Source organism: Plutella xylostella, chromosome 9, assembly GCF_932276165.1.
Source record: "Plutella xylostella chromosome 9, ilPluXylo3.1, whole genome shotgun sequence".
Lineage (NCBI taxonomy): Eukaryota > Metazoa > Arthropoda > Insecta > Lepidoptera > Plutellidae > Plutella > Plutella xylostella.
The window spans coordinates 11796694-11815005 of NC_063989.1; the positions used below are offsets into that span (position 1 = coordinate 11796694).

Consider the following 18312-nt stretch of genomic DNA (forward strand, 5'->3'; position numbering starts at 1 on the left):
CATCCTAGGGTGGGAATTGAAGTTTACCTCTGAAACTAAGAAAGGAAAGTTATAACTCAAGGCTTGGACATTTATTAGACAATACACTTTATTTGACCGAAAACAAAAATTACATAGTAAAAACAATTTGCTTATAGCAATCTGTGCCAGACATTGTTTGAGAGGAAGGGAGTGTCCTTTCCTTTTCACTATTTTAGAGTTGGGTCTTTAATTAAAGTTGTTCATTATATCCTTCGATCTTATTTATATCCATTATATCAGTTAGATTGACCTGGCAAACACAATTGGCCTGTCACATTATTAGTCTTGATTTCTGACTGCCCAGGGTGTTCCAGACAGGCGATACAACAACATAAACGGAGCATTCTTTCGTACCTATATCCCCTGATTTATCACTGACTGATGCCGACGAATTGAGAACCTTCTCCTTTTTTTGAAGTCGGTTAATGATGTGGTAATATTGTTGTTGACAGGTGGCGCGGCGGTAGCGGTGCGCGCGCGGCGGTGATCGCCCCGATGCGGCGCGCGCTTCACCATGCGACAACAGTCGACCGAAGTGAGTCTAACAAGTATTTATGCATGCCTAGCTGTTCCCACGAGCTTTATTTTGCCTTAAAAAGCTTTCCCGTAGGAATTCCGCGATAATAAGTATCAAATAGCCTATTTGTTAATACAGGGTGTCAGCTAACCCCATACCAAATTTCGTTAAAATCGGTTCAGCCGTTTTGACGTGAAGAAGTAACAAACATGGACACATAACTATAACATAACACACAAACATACTCACAATCTTTGGCATTTATAATATTAGTAAGATAGCATATTAGTAGGAAACTAGCTTTTGCCTGAGGCTTTCACACACGTTAAATTCTTAACACACACACGTTAAACCACTGTAACTATTAAAAATAACCGACTGAGCAACCATTACTTTGCAGTGAAAATATAAACAGGATTAAATTTATTTCGTAGCCGTAGTCGGCTGATATTCGATTAATTTCCACGATGTATGACGATGTCATGGCGGTCCCCTGAGAGACTGTTCCGCAGTGCATAAATTGGCTGAGCTCTGTAAGAGTCAACACAACTTTAGATAACAGGAGCGCATTTTAACAGCGAATTTTGAAATTATTTTATATATGAAACCTTTATACACTCACGGGAAATGAAAAAGTTCCACTCACAAAATGCCGACTTCAATGTTGCGCAACCCTTTTCAGTTTAAAAGTAATTTGGTGTTTTTCTCAGTGGAACCTTTTCATTGCCCGTGAGTGTACAATAACGATTTAAAAATTATTGTTTTGTTTATGTTCATAAATTATGATGATCCACATTCAGTACATTTCAAACTACAAGTATGAAAAAGACTGCTGAGCTTTCATTTAAGTACTTTGTAAAACTAGAGTTTCCCTGGTAGTGAGCAAAGGATTTAATATTTATAGGAAAACCTCGAGCTGTCTACTGACTTAGCCGCTTTTGTTGGGAGTTAAGTGAAAAATATATGATTTTGTGTTTGTAAACTCGTGATCGGAGGTTGAGGTTAGGTGAGCAGGTAAGATGGAGCAGAGAAATACAGTGTGTACAACTAATTATAACGCCCTCTATTGGAGGACCTGTGAACTTAACCAATCGGTAATCGATCCAAGATCATGCATTCTTGTAACATATTCATGATCATAGTCATCTATGATTGCAGCCAATACAGAGACAATCCCATAGATGGCGCTGTCAACATGTTCACGAGTTGACAGTGTTGTTGAATTATGTTGTTACTCGATACTTGCGTTATTTTCGTGTATTTATTTATCCACTTTTGTGGTTGATTCTATAGGATGGGATATTGTACGATTTGAGTACCTCAATACCGCTATAATTTGACTTTACATAATATATGTAAATTTGTATTGCCAGTTATTAACAAGTAACAACACAACCTGCCTCCCAACAATCCTTTGCATATTTTCACTATGAGACATAAAAGCTCCCCAACTTTTACTTTAGTATCTACGATTAAGTAGTAGGGCGGTTACCTTCAAGGTAAGATATATTCTGGTTCTCGCTGGAGTGGCTGCAGTAATATTTCTCGGGAGTGTGAGTAATGTTGCACCCTGTATGCTCGGCTCAGTCTTGCGGCCAAAATTACACCTTCACTTGATTTAATGCTGCTCTTGTTAGAACGGAATCTTGTAGAGTTAGTTTAAATTTCGCTGTACTTTTTTGAAGCTTATCTACTTATTTGGGAGTCGGGACAGTGCTTTTGGTAATAGTGATTTTCCACCAAAAGATTACAGCTGATTGGCGATAGCTGGCGCATTTTAAGAAACCTGTGACAGCAACAGGCTATGTCTGCGTCTGCAAATGTTAATTCGCTGACAAATTCTGAAAAACCTCGGATGCCTCTTATAAAGCTCATTGTTGATGATGACGCGCATCTATTTTAAATAATTTAATAATGACAGTCCCATCTCCCCGCTTCCAGACGGTCGACGCGTCGGTATGCACGGAGGAGAGCGGCGCGGCGCGGCTCGAGGCCGTGCTGCTCGCGCTGCTGGAGAGCAAGGCGCGCGCGCTGCACGCCGAGCACAGCCGCCGCCCGCACCCGCTGCTGCTGCTGCTGCGGGACCCGCCTCCTGAAGGTACTGCCGCCCTGGGACTACTGCCGCCTCCTGAAGGTACTGCCGCCCTGGTACTAGTGCCGCCTCCTGAAGGTACTGCCGCCCTGGTACTAGTGTCACTGCTGCTGCGGGACCCGCCTCCTGAAGGTACTGCCGCCCTGGTACTACTGCCGCCCGCACCCGCTGCTGCTGCTGCGGGACCCGCCCCCTGAAGGTACTGCCGCCCTGGTACTAGTGGTTTCAACTACCGCTAAATCTGTAGCTGAAGCATCTGCGTCCTCACTGGTTATGGTATCCTGGTATTTCGCGCCACATCACATACAGCGCCGTCGCCTGTCGCGTTGCTGTGATTGCAGATGGACCTGCCTCCTAAATGGTAATTGTGTCCTGGTACTTTTTGGTTGAATTTTTGGGCGCTAAATGTTGTAGCGACACATGTTTTAGTCACGTTTTGTATTGTAAGCCTTTCCAGTAGCGATCAATGCGCAGACGCTAGTCGTCTCGCGCCCGTCACTTAGAACACACTTAAGAAAATGTAATTTGGTTCAGTAAATAGTTTGGCCTCAAGAAATCCTGCATTCGTCATTTACCATCAACCCCATAGTCACCCAAAATGCAACCCAAAATTTAGTTCCAAAGTCGTAACACCATACGTTTTAATTTCCGAATTATTGGCGGCATACAGTTTATATGAACACTCACGTTTATCTTTAGTATTTACTTTACTTAAGGGAATCACTGACACATTTGCTCCGGTATCCACTAAAAATGTCAAACCGTTACGATAGTCTTGTACACTTAGGCGGTGGTTACCTGCAGTACAGTCGTCCGCCCTTGTTGACTGCACCGCGTCTAGTTTTCCTTGGTTTCCTTTGACTGCAATCTGGACCAGTTGCACGGTGAATGACAGGAACGAGCATTCTCCCTGTAACGATAGTGTGGGTAACACAGCCACTCAGGGTTGTTCTCGGCGCGACGTTGCATGTAAGACCTGCTGCTACTTCTCGTTCCGCTGTATCGCCGCTGACGTCCGCGCCAGCCTCCTCGCTGGTGAGATCGGCCCCGCGGCCGCGTTCTGATCTCGTCGACTTCGCCCCGCAGCTGTTTCACCTCCAGAGTCAGGCAGCGTAGATGCTGTATCAGCTCTGTGTTAGGGTTCGCCTCGGATGCAACAGGCGTGTGACTTTGTGTATGACTCACCGCAGCTATTTCACCATTACCGAGGTTTTCAAGGATCTTGTCGGCTATGGAGGCTAGGTTCTGCAGGCTGGTGTCTCCACTGGCTGCTAATACGGCTCGTACACTCGGTGGTAAGCGACTTATCCACAAATTCTTTAACGGTCCATCGGAAATATCGGAATTCTTCGCTAAGTCGGCCATTCTTCGTAGTAATTGCGAAGGTTTCTGTGAGTCCAGGTCCATATCGCTCACGAGTCGCTGGAATTGCAATTCCGCGCTTTCTTCATACACTGCCAGCAGGCGCTCCTTCAACGCCTTGTATTTATCTGTGGCCGGTGGTGTCTTGATGATATCGGTGACTTGCCGAAGTGCGTCGCGTCCCAATTTTGACACAACCATGTCAAATTTTGTGCTGTCGCTTTGTTTCTGTGGCGCCATTATTGCCTCGAACTGCGAGAACCATAGGGAAGGTAGGTCAGGCCAAAAATCCGGTACACGCATTTGCACCGTAACCATTGCGATTTCCGAAGATGCAGTCGCGGCCGGTGGTGTGTAACTGCCTGGGGGATTCATTTTCACCCGCACGCACTTTACACTGTGTCCGTACACTTCCAACGATTAAATTTAATTATCTTCCTCCGCCTTCGCCAACAAGAAATGAGTAACCCACTATGCAGTTCAATTTTCACTTTAAAAGTTAATTTCACTAAGTCCACTGTGTCCGTCGAGGGTCACCACTTTGGGGGTTCTATTATTTTGTAAAATTGTTTGTATTTGAAAAATTGAGACTTACGGAATTATTGTAATTATTGTGGCGATAATTCTAGTGCTACTATTTTGCTGTTTATGTAGTAAGCACTGCATCAAGTATTTTAGAAAAACAGTGCGGAATGAGTTAGCTGAAGCAGGACTCGCGGTCAGAGCCGACCTGCGGAACACCACGCCGCAGACAAATTACCCAGTGTAAAAACAGTGTAAAATGACTAATCATTAAAACAGGATGTGTGTTGTTACAAAATTTTATTATTCTAATTTTTCAAATTCTATTGATTACCTTAAAATTAATAATGTCAAATTTCAGAATTACATTCATTTCAGTTTTCATTATTGTATTAATTTAACTTAGCACAATGGTCAAGTCCGATACACAGTTAAATAAATGTTGTTTGCTAGAACATTGTTGCATGTAATCCGATCGCTAAGTATGCGATAAGAAGTCGAGTCCATTTGACGATAAACTGCTGAGTGAATAAAAATGTACTGTGTTGTAATGTTACTGTGTGATGTTATTGACTAGTTTAACCGACAGTTGATAAATTGTAGTGTTATAAGTTTATGTGCTCTAAAATTCAAAATTTTTGTATTTTTGTTTTGGATCTATTTTTTTTTTTTTAGAAGGGGAGTGTTGTGGCGACTATGTTGCAAAGTGCGTGTCAGCAATTCAGCGTTCCGTAGTAGAGTCACAAGTATCACACGCCAGTAGCCCACGTCACTCCGCCTTCGTCACACCTCTATTAATTAATTCGTGCCTTTGTGTAACTTTGTGTTTTCGGACAATATAAGTATTTGAACAGTATCAACCATAACAGTGTTTCTCTCCAACCTTCTGATTAGGACTATACTAAAAATATAAGAATCCCCCAAAAGAGAATTATTACGCCCATCGCTTTATTATGGGCTTCATGACAGACTCCCATGACTATATATTATGCTCCGACAAAATTCCAGTTTCATATATCCTACAAGTACTTTATAACTTCCCAGTGTAAAGTCGAGTTAAAACTACAAATTCAACAAACTTGGCTAAAAAAGGAAGTCGAACGAACGAAGAACGTCGGAAGTTCTTTATGTTAGTTAAATGACAGGGCAATTTCTCGAAGAATTCAGTTTCCTGGAAGTTGGCCAGTCACTTGTTACCTTCAACGGCGACGTCTTATTTTACTTTCCTGTGAGGAAGTTGAGACCGTGTGGCGCATGCCTTCTTTATTTACCGCCAACTTTTACTTTAAAAAGTATGAATAACTTTGGCCGTTTGTACACTGTGTTTGTACTGTACAACCGGAAATATACTGTGCAATCGGATATTATGTGGTACGTCAATCATTTATTCAAGGTTATAATATAAATTAACATTTAACTAATGAAGCCTAACCTAATTGTAAATAAAATTATGAAAACTGAACTAAGAGATAAAATTTTACAAATTTCGCCTCAAACTTAGTCTAACTAGTCAAAGATGCCGCCTCGTATCGTTCCTGGCTCGAAAGTGCCCAACAAGCCAGCCGCATTACCGCGCTGTATCGCCAACGAAATGCGCAAAACCAGGAACGACCCAGAGCGAGCATCATGACCTTTTTCCTTCAGGCGCTTGCCAAGCTCTCTGATGAAGCATAACGCCTCTGTTCCCCAGGAACCTGCTGCTTCGACAGCAAAGGGCAAAAAGCTGTAAGAGGCTTTCAAATTGGAGTACTTTAAATGCTTTGCCCCTGCAGCTGTCTCGGCAGCAGCTCCTCCAGCACGAATTGTGTTGCCGAGATGAGCGGCGGCATAGGTACTTACACATGTGGCGTCCCAAACCAGACATTGGCCCCTCTTCCAAGGAATTAGTGTAAGGCCATCGGGGCGCTTCCCGTCGGTCCGAAACAAACCAGGAGGTTCAAGGACGCACGGGATGTTAGCTGACACCAAAGCTCTGCGTATTATGTCGTTGAGGGCACTATGACGGGGCAACCTCCCGGCACACCTCGTGCAGCTGAGAGCGTGGTGGCCGTCTGCCTCTACCATCACCCCGCAGATGCACTTGTGTGGGACACAGACGTCGCAGCCAAGTCGCAATGCTACTGCAATGCGTAAACTGTCGTTGTCCAAATATGTGCCAAGCTGGGGCGAAGGCAGTGCATGCAACCAGGCTCCCGCTTCCGGTCTCGTAACCGCCTTAATCCGTGCAAGGTGGGCCCCCGAGGAGTTTGCCATAATATCAGCAACGAGAGCCTTACACTGAATTTCATCCCATTCTTTCTGTATGTTCGGTTTGACAACATTCTGGTTCGGATGCCTGCTAGCCCACTCTGTCAACCCTACATCTACGAACGGAACCGTAAATCCATCACCATTAATTGAGAGTATTTGAGTGACTAGATTTACGACCCCGTGCGCCGACGCAAGGAATCCGACTAGGGCAGTATCTTGCAGCCTACGAACCCCAATGCCTCCATGTCGTATGGGTAAAGATGCTTGACACCATTGCGCGTCATTTAGAGAGACATTCAGAACTTTTTCCAATGTCCGCTTTACAGTCGCGTCCAATGCCGCCACCTCATCAGGGAACAGCCAGGCGGGAGATGTCCTCACGGTGTACGTCAGCCTGGGCATAGCAAGGCAACTCCTTAATAGGATGAGGGCTACACAAGATGATAGTTTATCTAACTGATTCGTCAGCTTGGAGAACGTTTGGTGTTTATTCTCGAGTAGAGCGGGTATACCTTCTGGGAAAATTGGTGCTCCCAGTAACATAAATTGGTCCTTAACTGTATTTTGTAAACCTGGCACAATAGCTTCAAATAGCGAAAAGCTTTGTTGCGCCCTTGGGGTGTTACCGAAAAATTCACATTTTTTGCTGTTGAGGATCAACCCAATCGATTTTAGGTTCGAGATTAAGGTTGGTATCTCATTTAAAACTGTTTCTGGACTTCCGCCAATCACACCATCATCTAAATACCATATATTAAGGGGTGATTTAATGGAGGATATAGTTTTGTGTAATGCGAGGCTAAACACCAACGGTCCCAACGGATCCCCCTGCTGGGCACCAACCTGCGATGCGATCGATGTCTCGTGGTAAAATAGATTGCTAGGAGACGAATAGCACTGATGTAAGAAGGGATAGAGTGTTGGTACCTGCTCCATTGTATTTATTTGGACAACATAGTCAGTCATTTGCAACATCCATTTTCAATAACTCTGTCGATCGATTTACTGGCAGATACTTTCATACTATTTTGACAGACACCTTTTTATGTGTCAAAACTCTAACTCTTACGAAGTAAATGAATGTTTAAACAGTAAAAACTATTATTGAAATTGGCCTTTAGTCAGTTAAATTAATCGAGGTTAACTGTTAATAATGTAGCAAGTTGAAAAGAAATGCAATTACCATAATAATAAATAGCGGCTCTCCCCGGCTCGGAAACTGTAAATAATTTCAATAATTGCATTGCGGTGTGTTTGCGTTTTAAATATCATTTCCATTACAAAATTGCGAGTTTATTTCGCGTATTATTGCTGTTACGGTTACTTTACGTCGGTGGTCCAGCCGGACCCACAGTATTTATCCACAATTCTGCATCATACTTGATCAGTGGAATGCCACACTGATGAAATAAAATATTAGGTAATTTTTTTGACTTCTGGAAGTAGTTCTCTCCCAAACACTCCACTGGATGCGATCTAAAGTTTCCCACATCCCATCATTACCAGACATCTATCGCGAGTCGTCACCCCATCTAGCCGGAGGGTGTCAAACTTTTTTACAGTTTAATAACTATGATTAATTTATTTTTAAACAGCCTCGTTTGTGGCCCACTGCTGGATAAAGGCCTCCTTATGTTTGGTCCAACTATCGCGATCCTCCGCAACTTCAGACCATACAGGTAGAAACTTATCAAAGTCGTCCCGCCATCTCCGCCTAGGTCTTCCTGCGCCGACATCTGTCACTGGGCACCCACTCACAGTTTAATTAATGATGATATTGTATATGTTGTTTCCAGATGAGGCGTCCACGGCGGGGTCGCCGGGCGCGCTGCTGCCGGCCGCGTGGTGCGAGCACGAGCGCCGCAACCTCACGCTGCACGCACACGGGTCAGTTACACTTACACTATTTACATAGAGTCAGTAGCATTGTCACTCTCAGATTACATCGGCCAGGCTTCTCTGTCCCAGACTGTGCATAAATATACCTTAATTAGGAGCGGTGGTAGCTCAGTCGGGTAAGCACCCGCTTCTCACGCAAGAGTTGCGAGTTCAAATACCGGCGCTAATATGTATCAATGAGTTCTTTGAACTTAAGTACAATGTATACCATCGCTCATACGATGAAGGATAACATCGTGAGGAAATCTGCAGATCTAGATTTAGGACATCTAGATATATTATGTGAAATCCACCAACCCGCAGTGGACCAGCGTGGTGGAAAATGGTTCAAGCTTAGGAAGGCAGTATAGACCTTGGGGATATGCACAAAGGTTCCATTCAAGAGAGCCAGGTGCATGTGTGTTAGTACCTGCACCTGGCTCTCTCGAACTCGAACTCCCACAAAGCATAGAATACATAGAGTCAGTAGCAATATCACTCTCAGAGGTGTCAGGCTTCTCTGTCCCAGACTGTGCATAATATACCTTAGACATGAAGCCAGTGATTTGGAGTCAAATTTAAACATAGTCTTATCGTCAACACGCTCAAGATGAAGCGATGATGATAGTTTGTGAAGCTTCAAAGAATCCTGTGATTGTGACCATGTTGGTCTACTGTGAAAGATTAGAGCTTAAAATTAGTTTATTAACTTCTGCTAAGAAAAAAAGCCCGAAAGGCGCAAACTTTATTTGTTTATTTCATTAAATAATGATAGTTACTTCAGTAATAGCGGTGTCTAGTTGTGGCTGTGATTGTGGAACGATTATGAATAGTTCGCTTTCAAATAAATACATAAATGACTGCCGTATCAGCGAATTCATCTCCAAGTCCATCTCAGTCGCAAAGTAAGCATAACAATCCCACCATATACTCACCAGCTTATCATCTTAATTGCAGAGACCTGTCAAGTCCAGAGCAGCTAGAGTTGGAGCGGCGGCGGCGACGGCGGCGGCGGCGGCGCAGCCCGCACAGCAAGCCCAGGAAACATCGCACGCTACTCGTGTCAGCTATAGACGAGCAGGCTAAAGTTATACATGTGAGCTACTGAGGTTAACTTATCTAATCTTAGCGACCATTGGTTCGCAATGTTTTATCCGCTTGCGAGTTTATGTGCATGTAGTTTCCGATAGAGGCACCACATTGTATGTATGAAGAAAATATAGGTGGTTTATAAGAATTAAAAAAAAAACCGTAATTTAACCTAGCCGAGTATTGTGAGCCATGCGAAGAAATGTACTAAGGAGTCTACTCGTAGCGATATTGCATACGGACTCTATTCGTAGCAATGTGCTACGAGCGCAAGTCGTAGCAATGTGCTACGAGCTCGAGTCGTAGCACTCGTAGCAATATGCTACAAGTTAGAGTCGTAGCAACTGTGCGTAGCAATAGGTGTAAGCATACGAGAGTCGTAGTCATTATTATGTACTTATGCTAAATGCTAAGAGTTCGGGGCTTGGATCATGCAATCTAGGAGCTCCAGCATAGGCTTATTGTGCCGTATGTAGCGTCCTGTTTGTTTTAGTCTCAGGCAATTGGGGTATTGGTAAATAACTCATAAGTGTAAAATAGTGCTTGCTCGCTACGCTGTGGTTTCAGCGGTTTCTTCAGTAAAGCATCACAGACTCGGCTAAGCCTTTTAATAGTTCCCGTTTTTTTCGCTAGATGGCATTTCTCGTTAGATTCACAAGAGATTTAATTCCTCCTGAAACAAAGAGATGGCGCTTATATTTCAGTCCGACGTAGTTTCTATCCTTCAAAATAGATGGCGTTAGTGATCTGAACCAGACATTTAAGTTTATAGTCCCAACATAAATGTGAGGGTTGGCACATTTGCTAATCTGTGATTAGGGTTGCCTGAGCCATTGCGGTCGGCCATAAATTAGGGTTTACAGCTTTAGTGATCCTTTCAACGGCAGGTGTGGGGATAATACATTACATCACGTCGCCACTTGCCAGATTGTATTTAACAGTTTTAGTAAATGGAGATAAGCTGAAACTTGTTGATTCTATTGTTGTACTTTAAAGACAATCTATTAAAGAGAGGTGTGGTAGTTATGTTTGAAATGTGTATGTGGCCACATGCTTGTATGAGTTCTGCTATCTTGGTCGAGGAACACTAATAAACCCCATTATTTCTGGTATCATATAAGTATACACCTTGACCCCAAACTAATATGCACTATAACCCAAAACGCTACCAACCTGCGCGTAGTAAATCAACCTCACAGCATTACATCCCTTCATTATCATAATCATGACCCATCACGTCCCCACTGCTGGGGTGGGTCTCCTTCCAATGAAAGAAGGGTTTTATCCCAACCCCATACTCATAAACCCCCATTACTCCCCAGGTGCTAGACCCAGACGAGTTGCCACGCCGCGCGCGCTACACCATCATGGTGACGGCGTGCCTGCTGCTGTTCCTGTGCCTGCTCCTAGTCGGGGTCACACTTAGGATGGCGCCGCTGATCGATGACATGGGTGAGTTGTAGAGATAAGTTGTGTGGGTGGGTTGTGGTTGTTGTATTGTGGTGTTTTTTTTAGGAAAGCTGTGTGGTTCGTTTGTGGGGCGGGATGGATATTCAGAGGTTCGAAGAAGTGGAATTGTATTTTGTTTTAAGGTTACCATGGTTTTGTTTGCAACTTTCAGATTTATTTTTAGTAAGTGTGTGGATAAGCAAATTCACGTTACTTGTCTCTGAACAAAGTATATGAAATCTACAAAAATGCTTATTTTTATTAGCTACGAGTCTACGACATAATTCTAGAGTTGCCAAAAACACATATCATACGTATGTGCTAACATTCAGAATGTTTCATACTGATATAAATGTAACACCATGTAGACTCAACAGTACAATAATATCAGTATTATTCATAGCCTCACCGAGCGACGACAGGCAACAGTCGCGAACATTCCCCGTGACATCGGTATCCCCGGGGGGCTACCACAATTTGCAAGTTGTCTCTGTGGGATGAGTCGGTTAAACTTCCCTCCCCCTCTCTTGCCTGTAGGTTCCCCCCCTTGCCTCCGGCCTCCGGGAGGGTTACTCTATACTGACGAAAAACGAACGAACAAGAGCTGTTGTGCAATCGGCACGTTTAATACAACGAGATAGAGACTTAGTTTTTCATCATATGGAGTGACCCCCAGGACTCTGCAGACGGTACTGGTTCATATTTGATTTATAGAACGGAAGGGGAAAAGAAGTGATATTTGGGGAAAGCCTGAAATTCGGCATCCGATGCCACTGACGTCGGATATAATTCAGGCTATATGGTAAGGTATCTAAAGTCCAAATATCAGATAGCATTATTTAAGTCATTTCCAGCTGTTTTGTAATAAAGAAATTTTAAGCAATATTGTGTTGTGTGTATTGTGTGGTCGGCAGTGGATATGTAGAGTTGCTTTCATTTCACTATCTACCTAAAGCTCCAACAATTTTAAGGCCCTACATATTTTTAACCAAAAACAAAACTCGGTTAATGAGTACAGAGAGATAGCAACGTGCTTCAGTCCCTTTGTAGATAAATATATGTATAGTTGTATACCGAATACGAAGTATTTTAAAATGTAGCCCTTACTACTGTGGAATTAAAGTCAAAGTCAAAAGTCAAAGTCAAAATTTTTTATTAATCGTACAAATATAAAATTTTCTGATGAACGTCAATTTTTACAAATTACTCTCCGTTCGGATAAGGGGGGGCTCTTTCTGTCTAAGGAGAAGAACGGAGGCAAGAAACTCCTGAGCCATCTTTTCAAAAAAAGACTTAAAACTAGTTGGTATACAATACATATAAGCTTAATTATTATTATTATAATAATATGAGCAGAGCTAACTACTTATCACAGCCATGCATTAACGTCCTCTAAGTAATCATCAATTCTATAATAAGCTTTTTTACTGAGTTTCTCTTTAATGTAACACTTAAACTTATTCTCTGGCATTTGAGCAACTTCTGCTGGAAGCTTATTATAAAATCTAATACAGTACCCTAAAAACGATTTATTAACTTTCGCCAGACGCATCGCTGGAAAAGCCAGCTTATGCTTGTTCCTAGTATTAATGTCATGATTACTGCCAATTGTATCAAAAGTTGAAATATTCTTTCGTACATACATTAAATTGGAAAAAATGAACTGACATGGAACTGTAAGGATGTTAATTTCTTTAAATAGTTCTCTCAATGAATCCCTGGAACCAAGTTTGTATATAGAGCGGATGGCTCTTTTCTGTAATACAAATAGTCTCAATATCAGCGGCTCTACCCCAAAGCAAAATGCCATACGACAATAAGCTGTGGAAATAACTAAAGTAAACTAATCTGGCGGTTTCAACGTCGGTCAGTTGTCTAATTTTCCGTACAGCAAAAGCTGCCGAGCTCAACCTTCCAGCCAATTTGGCAATGTGAGGTCCCCATTGTAACTTTGAATCTATAGTCATACCAAGAAAGACAGTATCATTAACTAGGTCCAATTTATTCCCATCTAGAATAATGTTAGTATCGCATTGTCTAACATTCGGCAGTGTAAATTTAATACATTTCGTTTTCTTATAATTCAATAAAAGATTATTTACGGTAAACCAATCGTGTATGTCAGATAGAATAGAATTAATTCCATAAAAAATATTTTCACTTCTTTTAACTTTAAAAAGCAAAGAAGTATCGTCAGCAAATAAAACTATATTAGTCAATTTTTCAACCATAAAAGGCAAGTCATTAATATAAATGAGGAATAAAAATGGTCCTAGAATAGATCCTTGAGGGACGCCTATCTTTACATGAGCCCCCTGTGATTTAGTATTATCAATATCGACCCTTTGTTGCCTCTTGTCTAAATATGAAGCTATCAAATCTAAAGCCTTTCCTCCTATTCCATAGTATCTCAGTTTCGAAATTAAAGTCTGATGGTCCACACAATCAAACGCCTTCGACAGATCACAGAAGACTCCAATAGCATCGTGATGGTCTTCCCAGGCGTCAAATATGTGCTTAATTAACGCAGTACCGGCATCGGTTGTTGATTTGCCTTTTGTAAAACCATACTGCTGGCTATGAAACAGTCGAGCTTCATTGAAATGCAAAAGCATCTGACTGAGTATGATCCTCTCAAATATTTTACTCAAAACTGGAAGAACCGAGACAGGCCTGAAATTTGCAGGGTCCTCCATATCCCCACTCTTGAACAGAGGTATAATTTTACTCAATTTCATAAGATCTGGGAACACACCTTCAGCGATACATTTATTAAAAATGTTAGCCAAAATTGGGGCGATTTTATTAATAATAGAAAGAACAAATTTAACTGACATTCCCCACAAGTCTTCAGTTTTCTTCATATTTAAGGACTTAAATGTTTTTATAATAGTTAATGTATTTATATATCTGAATTTAAATTCCTTATCGGTTGAAGGTGCGTTCTCCTTCATCAGGGTTTCAGCTAATGTAGCTGAAGAATCTAGGTTGCAAGTAGTCTCTAAAGGAATGTTCGTAAAAAACTCTTCAAAAACTCTCGCCACCTCGTCATTTGATGTTATTATGTCATTGCCTACCTTTAAAGATAAATTAGTCTCGCGTGTTCGATTCTTCCCCGTTTCGTTATTAATAATATTCCAAATGGCCTTAGATTTGTTAGCCGAGTCTTTAATCTTGTTATTAATAAAAATTGTCTTCGCACAGTGACAGACACATTTGTACATTTTGCTATATTTCTTCACATAAGATTGAAAGTCAGGGCGGAGTATGAATGTTTTCATCTCATACAGATCATATAATGTCGCCCTGCTTTTGCGAATACCATCTGTAGCCCAGTCACAAAATTTAATTTTATTGTCTATCAAAACTTCCTTCGTTTCAAAATTACTCTCAAACTCATCAGCTATTATCTTAAATAAGTTAGTATACATCTCATTAGAATTGCAATCTACTTTAACCCTCGGAAGTTTTTCGTCTAGTTTCTTCAAGTAAATGTCAATTTTCTTTGTAGTAATCGGTCTGCATCTAACCTTAGTTTTATTTGTCTTGTCAGTGTTTACTAAGGTAATGGTCTGCCCACTGTGGTCTGACCTCAGACAATTTATCACACTACTGTCTTTAAACTCACAGTTACAGAATATAAGATCACAACAAACTGTTAAAGGGTTAAGCCTGTGATGTATTTCTTTGTACAAGTCGTCGGAATTACATTTCTTCATTCGAGACATTTTTCCTTTTCAAATGCAAATAAATTCATTGCGGTTCATTACAAATGTACGGGTTGTCGCGTGTACGTTTGGAACAGTAAGAATAACAATGTTAATGTGCAAAATTTATATAATTTTTTCCACTTTTAAAGTGTTATGTTGATCAAAATGGCATATCGCGATGGGGAACTTTTGACCGACTAATAGTTTCAATTAAGAGGAGAGTATATCTTCGCGATTCTAGCGGAATAGGTATTTAGGAAAGGATTTGTTATCACTTGCGCTCTCATGCCCCGGGAACGGGTGCGATAGAGATGCACTGCAGCACGCGTCTGACAATAGGTACTTTTCATTCTAGTTTCGGGAGAAAACGTTTTACACTAACTAAATATCAACCAATCTTTTAGATTTTGGTGTCAATCGCTTCAGCATAATATATTCTAGGTTTATAGTTTTCGTTTTTTTTTTAAAATACATTGTTATTGTTCAACCAACGTCTTGATTCAACACACAAAAAATACGTTATTTGAGGTGCCTATAACTTTGAACCTATAAAAAATTTCGAAAAAAGAAAAAGCTATAAACTTAGTTATTCCTTGTGTCAATAACATACAAAAAAATCATGGAAATGGGATAATATTTAGAGGTAGTAAAACGTTTTCTCTTTTTGTATGGACGAGCAAGTGCTATACTCTCCTCTTAATGTGCTATTTAGGTATCTACATGACTGTCAAGTTAATACCTACATTGCATTCAATTGAATTTAACTCTTATAAGTGTCAATCTGTTAAAATCGAATGTAAGTTACGACATATAATTAGACAACGATAGATACAATAACTGTCAATTAGCGGGTTTTAAGTGCTTATTTTAAATTTGGTTGCTTCTGATCCTACAGTACACTACCAATAAACTAGTGGTAAATTTCTTAAACCCGTAGAAAAAAGAATGCACAAATAAATAATTTAAAACCTACCAATGAAGACTTTACTGTTCGGAAGCTTGACTACATGCATGCATGCTTAATGAGGGCTATTCAAATACATATTGCTGCTGGAAAACCGCGACTGTTCCATCATCAACAATACCCATATTTAGTATGAGGGTGTACGAAACCTGAATATATTATAGACTATTGTCCCAGTGATTAGTTATCATTAGGCTATCTAGTTCATTTTGCGTTTCTATAATCACACCTAACATAAATAAAATTGTTATATTATTTGATTTAGGTATATCATTATTTGAAATGATTCACCCTTTTCTGAGCAATATTTTTCTGTTTCAGTTGAGGGTTAAAAGGCAAAGGCAGGGCGTGATTTTGTTAATGCCCCGAGACAGTTATAAGCTCGTAACTCAAAGCACTCATAACTCATAACCCACTTCACGGGACTCGCGATATTCGAGGGTTTAAAGAGATTATGAGCTCGTCAAATGGCTACATTTAGACGACGAGGATTTTTATTAAAACTCATTTCCACGTTACAACTTTCAATATTTAAGTCTTTTTTACGTTTTGTCTTTAAAAAATGAGGTTAAGTACACGATAATACTGTTTTAATGTAGCCTGATGTGACTGAAAATCGTAAAATTGAAGCATTTTTAAGCTGCACAAAACTTGAAAGATATTTCAATGATCTTCTTTTTAATTGACTTTGATTTAATCTACAAATCCAAATCTGTACAATGTAGACCAAATAACTCTGAAGAGTCTGGCTTTTTGTAAATTTAGATTCTTTAAAACTACATGCGTTTTTTAATGGAAAGAGTAATTCTAGGTAAAGTTTATAGTAATTTAATCAACATCGTACACGCGAGAAGATGATAAGGTACTTATAAGTTACTATTATATGAGAATGAGACGCTCAAGTCTTTCCCGCATAGTCAACACTGTAAGTCTAGCCACAGCTTGAGACCTAGGAGCCAGCTGAGAGCACTAATGACGCCTATTCACATCAGATGTCGCTCGCTCCGAGTTTCTATCGATAGTTACAAAGATACGTCGCAGTCTCTATTCAATGAACATAATTTTACTGGATTGCTTGTTTATTTCATTGTTTTACATTATACTTTTATGCACATTATAAGTTTTTTGAAAGAAATAATAAGTATTTTTTTATTGCATAAGTTAATTTATAATAGTTTGCTACGAAAGGTACAGTGAGTGGAATAATTATGAACCACTGAGTGAAGTCATTGATCGAAATGTGAGCTCATCAGTGCCGACCAATACATTTTTAAGTAAAAATGTCTATATGATAATTTAACATACCTACTTATCCCTTATAAACATCATTCTGGTAGGTGCGTAATCAACTAAATAATTTAATATCACTCCCTAAATTCTTCAAGGACGGTTTCTACTAATTACCACAAGCAAGAATTCCAGATAGTTCACAGTAAACTAAAGTCTACATAATTTGACGAAGCGAAGTAAGTATTAAATTTCAAACTGTTTACAAACTTCCAATAACCGAGCGGCGGTTACTGGAGTTCCGAATAATTTGATGCCTCGTCGTGTTATTGCGAATCTAACTACTGATTAGTTATTTGCAATTATACTGGGTTATATGACGCCCTTGAGATCTATTATTAGACCTATGACATACCTTGATATTTTTAACTTTCAAACTTGAATGTTTATTTATTTATTTATTTATTTATTTATTAACTACTTATATTATCTTACAGGATAAACCTAACACAATAATAAAGAAAAATAACAAACACAACAAAAAACTTTCTTAAAAAGACACAAACAACTAAAAATAAAAAAACAATAAACTAATCAACACATAACATATGAAACATAACATGTTACTTATTGTTAGGCAAAAGATACATAATAGAGAATATGCAAATGGTTCAAATAAAGGTCAAATATTATTTATAATAAACTTTGTTGTTTCATAACTACGACTCCATCATTATTTTTGATTATAATTTATTTTTGAGCAAGTAAATGAAGTTGAAAAGTACAAAAAAACTTCGGTAAATTCTAACTTCCGAGAAACGTCACCCATTTTCTTAGGGCGGATGTGACGTCATAATTCATTATATATCAATCTCAGAATAATAACTTCTTTGCGTTTGCGTATAGTTAAATAAAAGTCAAGTGTAAACAAAGAAATGTTAATGTCACCGAGTATTTGTGATGCTCGTTGTGATCAGATACGATGGATCACATAAAAATTCTTCCAATACGAGTAGATCCTAGCCTCCTATAACCTCTCCACTTCTTGTTTGATATGCTTGTTTGTTTGCAAAGTTTAGGACTTTTTATATTTTTTGTTGGTAGTGTATGGGCTGCCACTAGTTGTTCTATTGTAATGAGGCGTAAACAGCCATTCGCTAGTCAACGAGCCACTCAAATATGCTCCATATTGCAACACAATAAAATTAAATTTGTATTGTAAGTATTATGA

General features: G+C 40.0%; 1 protein-coding gene across 1 annotated transcript in view; it reads left to right on the plus strand.

The window, feature by feature from the left end:
* Positions 1 to 11194, plus strand: part of LOC119690899 — a 44595-nt gene extending 33401 nt beyond the window's left edge. The window contains exons 2-6 of the mRNA XM_048623122.1: positions 474 to 556; positions 2480 to 2636; positions 8561 to 8651; positions 9600 to 9738; positions 11054 to 11194. Of these exons, the coding sequence (XP_048479079.1) occupies positions 536 to 556; positions 2480 to 2636; positions 8561 to 8651; positions 9600 to 9738; positions 11054 to 11194 (549 nt within the window). The 5' untranslated portion in view covers positions 474 to 535. The remainder of the gene's footprint in view (positions 1 to 473; positions 557 to 2479; positions 2637 to 8560; positions 8652 to 9599; positions 9739 to 11053) is intronic.
* Positions 11195 to 18312: the final 7118 nt, after the last annotated feature.